This window comes from Coregonus clupeaformis, unplaced genomic scaffold (assembly GCF_020615455.1).
Source record: "Coregonus clupeaformis isolate EN_2021a unplaced genomic scaffold, ASM2061545v1 scaf0376, whole genome shotgun sequence".
Taxonomy (NCBI): Eukaryota; Metazoa; Chordata; class Actinopteri; order Salmoniformes; family Salmonidae; genus Coregonus; species Coregonus clupeaformis.
In genome coordinates, this window is record NW_025533831.1 from 187,656 (window position 1) to 200,710 (window position 13,055).

At 37.7% G+C, this 13,055-nt stretch overlaps 1 protein-coding gene across 1 annotated transcript in view; it reads left to right on the top strand.

Moving 5' to 3' along the window:
* Positions 1–13,055, top strand: part of LOC121558489 (isocitrate dehydrogenase [NADP], mitochondrial) — a 48,420-nt gene that overhangs the window by 32,084 nt on the left and 3,281 nt on the right. Inside the window, exons 8-9 of the mRNA XM_041871860.2 lie at positions 2,554–2,666; positions 5,994–6,091. Of these exons, the coding sequence (XP_041727794.1) occupies positions 2,554–2,666; positions 5,994–6,091 (211 nt within the window). The remainder of the gene's footprint in view (positions 1–2,553; positions 2,667–5,993; positions 6,092–13,055) is intronic.

Consider the following 13,055-nt stretch of genomic DNA (forward strand, 5'->3'; position numbering starts at 1 on the left):
GTGGATTTAAAAGAAAACGTGAATCATCAGCGTACAATGACACCTTTGTTTTTAAGCCCTGGATTTCTAATCCATTGATATTATTGTTGGATCTGATTTATTTTAATAGCTAACATTTCGATGGCCATCATAAATAGATATGCCGATAGTGGACAATCTTGTTTTACTCCTCTTGACAGTTTAAAACTTTCGAAGAAATAGCCATTATTTACTATTTTACACCTAGGGTTACTATACATGATTTTAACCCATTTTATAAGAGATTCTCCAAAATTGAAATGCTCCAGGCATTTATATATAAACTCCAGTCGTACTTTATCAAATGCCTTTTCAAAGTTTGCTATGAATAATAATAATAAAACCATAATGGAGACGTTCAGTCTGACATACTGGATCAAGGTGAGACACAGACAGTACATACAGATGTTCCATTCATCCTCCAATATACTCTCATATTTTCTCTGAACTTCAAAGGGTTTCATGTTTTTATTGCTGAGAAAGGTCCACCTTGTAGCTAGCAGGAGTCCTATTAAAGTATAATCACATCGGAAAGTCTGGATGTACAGCGCCTTCAGAAAGGCTTCACACCCCTTGACTTTTTCCACATTTTATTGTGTTACAGACGGAATTTGTGTCACTGGCCTACACACAATACCCCATATTGTCAAAGTGGAATTATGTTTTTTGAGATTTAAAAAAATTAATAAAAAATGAAAAGCTGAAATGTCTTGAGTCAATAAGTATTCAACCCCTTTGTTATGGCAAGCCTAACGTCACGTCTCCTCCCGTTGCTCCCCTCCGGTGCTCTGATTCGCCGGTCTACTGAGCCACCGGTCTGAGCGCACCACCTCGGCAACACCGGAATGGAAACCCAACGCACCCTAATCACCTCCAGCGCACCTGCACCTCATCATCTCATCACCACCCCTATATAGCCCTGGACTGTTCAGTGTTGTGTGTGATTGTTAGTGTCATGTCCTCACTCTTTGTTATTCTCTTTCTCATTGTTTAGTAAACATTTACATTGTTGATTCCTGCGTCTGCGTCCTGCCTCTTCGTATCCTCAGGACTCGTCACAGGCCTGAACGAATATACTTGACTCTAACCCTAACCCTTGACCTTGTTTGATTCCTGCGTCTGCGTCCTGCCTCTTCGTATCCGCAGTACTCCTCACACCTAAATAGTTCAAGAGTAGAAATGTGCTGAACAAGTCACAGAATTTGCATGAACTCAGTAATAGTATTTAATATGATTTTGAATTACTACCTCATCTTTGTACCCCACACATACAATTATCTGTAAGGTCCCTCAGTCGAGCAGTGAATTTCAAACACAGATTCAACCACAAAGACCAGGGAGGTTTTCCAATGCCTTGCAAAGAAGGGCACCTATTGGTAGATTAAATATATTTAACAGACATTGAATATCCCTTTGAGCATGGTGAAGTTATTAATTACACTTTGGATGGTGTATCAATACATCCAGTCACAACAAAGATACAGGCGTCCTTCCTAACTCAGTTGCCGGAGAGGAAGGAAACTGCTCAGGGATTTCAACATGAGGCCAATGGTGACTTTAAAACAGTTACAGAATTGAATGGCTCAAAGGAGAAAACTGAGGATGGATCAACAACATTGTAGCGTCTGCTAAATGACTAAAATGTAAATGTAAATGTAGTTACTCCACAATACTAACCTAATTGACAGAGTGAAAAGAAGGAAGACTGTACAGAATATAAATAATACAAAACATGCATCCTGTTTTCAACAAGGCACTAAAGTAAAACTGCAAAAAATGTGTCAAAGCAATTAACTTTTTGTCCTGAATTCCAAATGTTATGTTTGGGGCAAATCCAGTACAACACATTACTGAGTCCACTCTCCATATTTTCAAGCATAGTGGTGGCTGCATCATGTTATGGGTATGCTTGTAATCATTAAGGACTGGGAGTTTTTTCAGGATAAATAATACATGGAATGGAGCAAAGCACAGGAAAAATCCTATAGAAAAACATGGTTCAGTCTGCTTTCCACCAGACACTGGGAGATGAATTCACCTTTCAGGAGGACAATAACCTAAAACACAAGGCCAAATGTACACTGGAGTTGCTTACCAAGACACACGACCTGAAAATAGTTGTCTAGCAATGATCAACGATCAATTTAACTTTTGAAAAGAATATTGGGAAAATGTTGCACAATCCAGGTGTGGAAAGCTCTTCGAGGCTTACCCAGATAATTCACGTGCTTCTACAAAGTATTGACTCAGGGGTGTGAATACTTATGTAAATTAGATACTGCATTTCTGTATTTCATTTTCAATACATTTGAAAAATCACTTCGTCATTATGGGGTATTGTGTGTAGATGAGTGAGAAAAATACATTTAATCCATTTTGAATTCAGGCTGTAACAACAATGTGGAATAAGTCAAGGGGAATGAATAGTTTGTGAAGGCATTGTACCTGGCTGAACTCCTAAGACACAGTGGAGGGTGATTGGATATCCTCTGCCATGCTATTGATGACATCCTCTTGTTGTTGTTGTGTGTGTAGGTTTCGGCTCCCTGGGTCTAATGACGTCAGTGTTGGTGTGTCCTGATGGGAAGACCATTGAGGCAGAGGCAGCCCACGGCACCGTGACACGGCACTACCGCGAACACCAGAGGGTAAGGAACTAACCCTGACCTCTAACCCTAACCCTGATCCTATCCCTGACTCACGCCACGGTAACCAGCACTACCGCGAACACCAGAGGGTAAGGAACTAACCCTGACCTCTAACCCTAACCCTGATCCTATCCCTGACTCACGCCACGGTAACCAGCACTACCGCGAACACCAGAGGGTAAGGAACTAACCCTGACCTCTAACCCTAACCCTGATCCTATCCCTGACTCACGCCACGGTAACCAGCACTACCGCGAACACCAGAGGGTAAGGAACTAACCCTGACCTCTAACCCTAACCCTGATCCTATCCCTGACTCACGCCACGGTAACCAGCACTACCGCGAACACCAGAGGGTAAGGAACTAATCCTGACCTCTAACCCTAACCCTGATCCTATCCCTGACTCACGCCACGGTAACCAGCACTACCGCGAACACCAGAGGGTAAGGAACTAACCCTGACCTCTAACCCTAACCCTGATCCTATCCCTGACTCACGCCACGGTAACCAGCACTACCGCGAACACCAGAGGGTAAGGAACTAACCCTGACCTCTAACCCTAACCCTGATCCTATCCCTGACTCACGCCACGGTAACCAGCACTACCACGAACACCAGAGGGTAAGGAACTAACCCTGACCTCTAACCCTAACCCTGATCCTATCCCTGACTCACGCCACGGTAACCAGCACTACCGCGAACACCAGAGGGTAAGGAACTAACCCTGACCTCTAACCCTAACCCTGATCCTATCCCTGACTCACGCCACGGTAACCAGCACTACCGCGAACACCAGAGGGTAAGGAACTAACCCTGACCTCTAACCCTAACCCTGATCCTATCCCTGACTCACGCCACGGTAACCAGCACTACCGCGAACACCAGAGGGTAAGGAACTAACCCTGACCTCTAACCCTAACCCTGATCCTATCCCTGACTCACGCCACGGTAACCAGCACTACCGCGAACACCAGAGGGTAAGGAACTAACCCTGACCTCTAACCCTAACCCTGATCCTATCCCTGACTCACGCCACGGTAACCAGCACTACCGCGAACACCAGAGGGTAAGGAACTAATCCTGACCTCTAACCCTAACCCTGATCCTATCCCTGACTCACGCCACGGTAACCAGCCACTGGGCGTTAGGACCATTCCATGCTGGTGGGTAATTCAGTCTTATTGCTAATGATGCTACTGCTGTATAGCCAGTAACTGTTACAAATATCCTTCTCCTCCTGTAGGGTAGACCACCATGTCACTGTTAAAACTATCCTCGGTCCTCCTGTAGGGTAGACCACCATGTCACTGTTAAAACTATCCTCGGTCCTCCTGTAGGGTAGACCACCATGTCACTGTTAAAACTATCCTCTGTCCTCCTGTAGGGTAGACCTACCAGAGCCATGTCACTGTTAAAACTATCCTCGGTCCTCCTGTAGGGTAGACCACCATGTCACTGTTAAAACTATCCTCGGTCCTCCTGTAGGGTAGACCTACCAGAGCCATGTCACTGTTAAAACTATCCTCTGTCCTCCTGTAGGGTAGACCTACCAGAGCCATGTCACTGTTAAAACTATCCTCGGTCCTCCTGTAGGGTAGACCTACCAGAGCCATGTCACTGTTAAAACTATCCTCTGTCCTCCTGTAGGGTAGACCTACCAGAGCCATGTCACTGTTAAAACTATCCTCTGTCCTCCTGTAGGGTAGACCTACCAGAGCCATGTCACTGTTAAAACTATCCTCGGTCCTCCTGTAGGGTAGACCACCATGTCACTGTTAAAACTATCCTCTGTCCTCCTGTAGGGTAGACCACCATGTCACTGTTAAAACTATCCTCTGTCCTCCTGTAGGGTAGACCTACCAGAGCCATGTCACTGTTAAAACTATCCTCTGTCCTCCTGTAGGGTAGACCTACCAGAGCCATGTCACTGTTAAAACTATCCTCGGTCCTCCTGTAGGGTAGACCTACCAGAGCCATGTCACTGTTAAAACTATCCTCGGTCCTCCTGTAGGGTAGACCTACCAGAGCCATGTCACTGTTAAAACTATCCTCTGTCCTCCTGTAGGGTAGACCTACCAGAGCCATGTCACTGTTAAAACTATCCTCGGTCCTCCTGTAGGGTAGACCACCATGTCACTGTTAAAACTATCCTCTGTCCTCCTGTAGGGTAGACCACCATGTCACTGTTAAAACTATCCTCTGTCCTCCTGTAGGGTAGACCACCATGTCACTGTTAAAACTATCCTCTGTCCTCCTGTAGGGTAGACCACCATGTCACTGTTAAAACTATCCTCGGTCCTCCTGTAGGGTAGACCTACCAGAGCCATGTCACTGTTAAAACTATCCTCTGTCCTCCTGTAGGGTAGACCACCATGTCACTGTTAAAACTATCCTCTGTCCTCCTGTAGGGTAGACCACCATGTCACTGTTAAAACTATCCTCTGTCCTCCTGTAGGGTAGACCACCATGTCACTGTTAAAACTATCCTCGGTCCTCCTGTAGGGTAGACCTACCAGAGCCATGTCACTGTTAAAACTATCATCTGTCCTCCTGTAGGGTAGACCTACCAGAGCCATGTCACTGTTAAAACTATCATCTGTCCTCCTGTAGGGTAGACCTACCAGAGCCATGTCACTGTTAAAACTATCCTCTGTCCTCCTGTAGGGTAGACCACCATGTCACTGTTAAAACTATCCTCTGTCCTCCTGTAGGGTAGACCTACCAGAGCCATGTCACTGTTAAAACTATCCTCTGTCCTCCTGTAGGGTAGACCACCATGTCACTGTTAAAACTATCCTCTGTCCTCCTGTAGGGTAGACCTACCAGAGCCATGTCACTGTTAAAACTATCCTCTGTCCTCCTGTAGGGTAGACCTACCAGAGCCATGTCACTGTTAAAACTATCCTCTGTCCTCCTGTTGGGTAGACCACCATGTCACTGTTAAAACTATCCTCTGTCCTCCTGTAGGGTAGACCTACCAGAGCCATGTCACTGTTAAAACTATCCTCTGTCCTCCTGTAGGGTAGACCTACCAGAGCCATGTCACTGTTAAAACTATCCTCTGTCCTCCTGTAGGGTAGACCTACCAGAGCCATGTCACTAGCCATGTTTATACCTGGTTCTAACATGCGTCCTTTGTACTGATCTTGTCCTCATTCTGATTGTGGCCACATTTTTAGATGATTAAAATACTAATTTCTAATTATTTTGATCAGGTCTTATAAGTGTAAATGGGCAAGATCAGGACAAGATCAGGATGAAGGACACATGTTAGCTGCAGGTAAAAACGGGACTTCTGTTAACACTGTCCTCTCTCTTCCTGTAGGGCAGACCCACCAGCACCAACCCCATCGCCAGCATCTTTGCCTGGACCAGAGGGCTGGAACACCGAGGGAAACTGGATGGAAACCCAGACCTCATCAAGTAATATATTAATAACTACTAACCCTGACCTGTAACATCTCAATAACTACTCAAACCCTGACCTGTAATATATTAATAACTACTCAAACCCTGACCTGTAATATATTAATAACTACTAACCCTGACCTGTAATATATTAATAACTACTAACCCTGACCTGTAATATATTAATAACTACTAACCCTGACCTGTAATATATTAATAACTACTAACCCTGACCTGTAACATCTCAATAACTACTCAAACCCTGACCTGTAATATATTAATAACTACTCAAACCCTGACCTGTAATATATTAATAACTACTAACCCTGACCTGTAATATATTAATAACTACTAACCCTGACCTGTAATATATTAATAACTACTAACCCTGACCTGTAATATATTAATAACTACTAACCCTGACCTGTAATATATTAATAACTACTAACCCTGACCTGTAACATCTCAATAACTACTCAAACCCTGACCTGTAATATATTAATAACTACTCAAACCCTGACCTGTAATATATTAATAACTACTCAAACCCTGACCTGTAACATCTCAATAACTACTCAAACCCTGACCTGTAATATATTAATAACTACTCAAACCCTAACCTGTAATATATTAATAACTACTAACCCTGACCTGTAATATATTAATAACTACTAACCCTGACCTGTAATATATTAATAACTACTCAAACCCTGACCTGTAATATATTAATAACTACTAACCCTGACCTGTAATATATTAATAACTACTAACCCTGACCTGTAATATATTAATAACTACTAACCCTGACCTGTAATATATTAATAACTACTCAAACCCTGACCTGTAATATATTAATAACTACTAACCCTGACCTGTAATATATTAATAACTACTAACCCTGACCTGTAATATATTAATAACTACTAACCCTGACCTGTAACATCTCAATAACTACTCAAACCCTGACCTGTAATATATTAATAACTACTAACCCTGACCTGTAATATATTAATAACTACTCAAACCCTGACCTGTAATATATTAATAACTACTAACCCTGACCTGTAATATATTAATAACTACTCAAACCCTGACCTGTAATATATTAATAACTACTCAAACCCTGACCTATAATATATTAATAACTACTAACCCTGACCTGTAATATATTAATAACTACTAACCCTGACCTGTAATATATTAATAACTACTCAAACCCTGACCTGTAATATATTAATAACTACTAACCCTGACCTGTAATATATTAATAACTACTAACCCTGACCTGTAATATATTAATAACTACTAACCCTGACCTGTAATATATTAATAACTACTCAAACCCTGACCTGTAATATATTAATAACTACTCAAACCCTGACCTGTAATATATTAATAACTACTAACCCTGACCTGTAATATATTAATAACTACTCAAACCCTGACCTGTAACATCTCAATAACTACTCAAACCCTGACCTGTAATATATTAATAACTACTAACCCTGACCTGTAATATATTAATAACTACTCAAACCCTGACCTGTAATATATTAATAACTACTCAAACCCTGACCTGTAATATATTAATAACTACTCAAACCCTGACCTGTAATATATTAATAACTACTCAAACCCTGACCTGTAATATATTAATAACTACTAACCCTGACCTGTAATATATTAATAACTACTAACCCTGACCTGTAATATATTAATAACTACTAACCCTGACCTGTAATATATTAATAACTACTAACCCTGACCTGTAATATATTAATAACTACTCAAACCCTGACCTGTAATATCTCAATAACTACTAACCCTGACCTGTAATATATTAATAACTACTAACCCTGACCTGTAATATATTAATAACTACTAACCCTGACCTGTAATATATTAATAACTACTCAAACCCTGACCTGTAATATATTAATAACTACTAACCCTGACCTGTAATATATTAATAACTACTAACCCTGACCTGTAATATATTAATAACTACTAACCCCGACCTGTAACATCTCAATAACTACTAACCCTGACCTGTAATATATTAATAACTACTAACCCTGGCCTGTAATATATCAATAACTACTAACCCTGACCTGTAATATATTAATAACTACTCAAACCCTGACCTGTAATATATTAATAACTACTAACCCTGACCTGTAATATATTAATAACTACTAACCCTGACCTGTAACATCTCAATAACTACTAACCCTGACCTGTAACATCTCAATAACTACTCAAACCCTGACCTGTAATATATTAATAACTACTAACCCTGACCTGTAATATATTAATAACTACTAACCCCGACCTGTAACATCTCAATAACTACTAACCCTGACCTGTAATATATTAATAACTACTAACCCTGACCTGTAACATCTCAATAACTACTAACCCTGACCTGTAATATATTAATAACTACTAACCCTGACCTGTAATATATTAATAACTACTAACCCTGACCTGTAATATATTAATAACTACTAACCCTGACCTGTAATATATTAATAACTACTCAAACCCTGACCTGTAATATATTAATAACTACTAACCCTGACCTGTAATATATTAATAACTACTAACCCTGACCTGTAACATCTCAATAACTACTAACCCTGACCTGTAATATATTAATAACTACTCAAACCCTGACCTGTAATATATTAATAACTACTAACCCTGACCTGTAATATCTCAATAACTACTCAAACCCTGACCTGTAATATATTAATAACTACTCAAACCCTGACCTGTAATATATTAATAACTACTCAAACCCTGACCTGTAACATCTCAATAACTACTCAAACCCTGACCTGTAATATATTAATAACTACTAACCCTGACCTGTAATATATTAATAACTACTAACCCTGACCTGTAATATATTAATAACTACTAACCCTGACCTGTAATATATTAATAACTACTAACCCTGACCTGTAATATATTAATAACTACTAACCCTGACCTGTAATATATTAATAACTACTCAAACCCTGACCTATAATATATTAATAACTACTAACCCTGACCTGTAATATATTAATAACTACTCAAACCCTGACCTGTAATATATTAATAACTACTAACCCTGACCTGTAATATATTAATAACTACTCAAACCCTGACCTGTAATATATTAATAACTACTAACCCTGACCTGTAATATATTAATAACTACTAACCCTGACCTGTAATATATTAATAACTACTCAAACCCTGACCTGTAATATATTAATAACTACTAACCCTGACCTGTAATATATTAATAACTACTCAAACCCTGACCTGTAATATATTAATAACTACTAACCCTGACCTGTAATATATTAATAACTACTAACCCTGACCTGTAATATATTAATAACTACTCAAACCCTGACCTGTAATATATTAATAACTACTAACCCTGACCTGTAATATATTAATAACTACTCAAACCCCTGACCTGTAATATATTAATAACTACTAACCCTGACCTGTAATATATTAATAACTACTAACCCTGACCTGTAATATATTAATAACTACTCAAACCCTGACCTGTAATATATTAATAACTACTAACCCTGACCTGTAATATATTAATAACTACTAACCCTGACCTGTAATATATTAATAACTACTAACCCTGACCTGTAATATATTAATAACTACTAACCCTGACCTGTAATATATTAATAACTACTCAAACCCTGACCTGTAATATATTAATAACTACTAACCCTGACCTGTAATATATTAATAACTACTAACCCTGACCTGTAATATATTAATAACTACTAACCCTGACCTGTAATATATTAATAACTACTAACCCTGACCTGTAATATATTAATAACTACTCAAACCCTGACCTGTAATATATTAATAACTACTAACCCTGACCTGTAATATATTAATAACTACTAACCCTGACCTGTAATATATTAATAACTACTAACCCCGACCTGTAACATCTCAATAACTACTAACCCTGACCTGTAATATATTAATAACTACTAACCCTGGCCTGTAATATATCAATAACTACTAACCCTGACCTGTAATATATTAATAACTACTAACCCTGACCTGTAATATATTAATAACTACTCAAACCCTGACCTGTAATATCTCAATAACTACTCAAACCCTGACCTGTAATATATTAATAACTACTCAAACCCTGACCTGTAACATCTCAATAACTACTAACCCTGACCTGTAATATATTAATAACTACTCAAACCCTGACCTGTAATATATTAATAACTACTAACCCTGACCTGTAATATATTAATAACTACTAACCCTGACCTGTAACATCTCAATAACTACTAACCCTGACCTGTAACATCTCAATAACTACTCAAACCCTGACCTGTAATATATTAATAACTACTAACCCTGACCTGTAATATATTAATAACTACTAACCCCGACCTGTAACATCTCAATAACTACTAACCCTGAACTGTAATATATTAATAACTACTAACCCTGACCTGTAACATCTCAATAACTACTAACCCTGACCTGTAATATATTAATAACTACTAACCCTGACCTGTAATATATTAATAACTACTAACCCTGACCTGTAATATATTAATAACTACTAACCCTGACCTGTAATATATTAATAACTACTCAAACCCTGACCTGTAATATATTAATAACTACTAACCCTGACCTGTAATATATTAATAACTACTAACCCTGACCTGTAACATCTCAATAACTACTAACCCTGACCTGTAATATATTAATAACTACTCAAACCCTGACCTGTAATATATTAATAACTACTAACCCTGACCTGTAATATCTCTAACTACTCAAACCCTGACCTGTAATATATTAATAACTACTCAAACCCTGACCTGTAATATATTAATAACTACTCAAACCCTGACCTGTAACATCTCAATAACTACTCAAACCCTGACCTGTAATATATTAATAACTACTAACCCTGACCTGTAATATATTAATAACTACTAACCCTGACCTGTAATATATTAATAACTACTAACCCTGACCTGTAATATATTAATAACTACTAACCATGACCTGTAATATATTAATAACTACTAACCCTGACCTGTAATATATTAATAACTACTCAAACCCTGACCTATAATATATTAATAACTACTAACCCTGACCTGTAATATATTAATAACTACTAACCCTGACCTGTAATATATTAATAACTACTCAAACCCTGACCTGTAATATATTAATAACTACTAACCCTGACCTGTAATATATTAATAACTACTAACCCTGACCTGTAATATATTAATAACTACTCAAACCCTGACCTGTAATATATTAATAACTACTAACCCTGACCTGTAATATATTAATAACTACTCAAACCCTGACCTGTAATATATTAATAACTACTAACCCTGACCTGTAATATATTAATAACTACTAACCCTGACCTGTAATATATTAATAACTACTCAAACCCTGACCTGTAATATATTAATAACTACTAACCCTGACCTGTAATATATTAATAACTACTCAAACCCTGACCTGTAATATATTAATAACTACTAACCCTGACCTGTAATATATTAATAACTACTAACCCTGACCTGTAATATATTAATAACTACTCAAACCCTGACCTGTAATATATTAATAACTACTAACCCTGACCTGTAATATATTAATAACTACTCAAACCCTGACCTGTAATATATTAATAACTACTAACCCTGACCTGTAATATATTAATAACTACTAACCCTGACCTGTAATATATTAATAACTACTCAAACCCTGACCTGTAATATATTAATAACTACTAACCCTGACCTGTAATATATTAATAACTACTAACCCTGACCTGTAATATATTAATAACTACTCAAACCCTGACCTGTAATATATTAATAACTACTAACCCTGACCTGTAATATATTAATAACTACTAACCCTGACCTGTAATATATTAATAACTACTAACCCCGACCTGTAACATCTCAATAACTACTAACCCTGACCTGTAATATATTAATAACTACTAACCCTGGCCTGTAATATATCAATAACTACTAACCCTGACCTGTAATATATTAATAACTACTAACCCTGACCTGTAATATATTAATAACTACTCAAACCCTGACCTGTAATATCTCAATAACTACTCAAACCCTGACCTGTAATATATTAATAACTACTCAAACCCTGACCTGTAACATCTCAATAACTACTAACCCTGACCTGTAATATATTAATAACTACTCAAACCCTGACCTGTAATATATTAATAACTACTAACCCTGACCTGTAATATATTAATAACTACTAACCCTGACCTGTAACATCTCAATAACTACTAACCCTGACCTGTAACATCTCAATAACTACTCAAACCCTGACCTGTAATATATTAATAACTACTAACCCTGACCTGTAATATATTAATAACTACTAACCCCGACCTGTAACATCTCAATAACTACTAACCCTGACCTGTAATATATTAATAACTACTAACCCTGACCTGTAACATCTCAATAACTACTAACCCTGACCTGTAATATATTAATAACTACTAACCCTGACCTGTAATATATTAATAACTACTAACCCTGACCTGTAATATATTAATAACTACTAACCCTGACCTGTAATATATTAATAACTACTCAAACCCTGACCTGTAATATATTAATAACTACTAACCCTGACCTGTAATATATTAATAACTACTAACCCTGACCTGTAACATCTCAATAACTACTAACCCTGACCTGTAATATATTAATAACTACTCAAACCCTGACCTGTAATATATTAATAACTACTAACCCTGACCTGTAATATCTCAATAACTACTCAAACCCTGACCTGTAATATATTAATAACTACTCAAACCCTGACCTGTAATATATTAATAACTACTCAAACCCTGACCTGTAACATCTCAATAACTACTCAAACC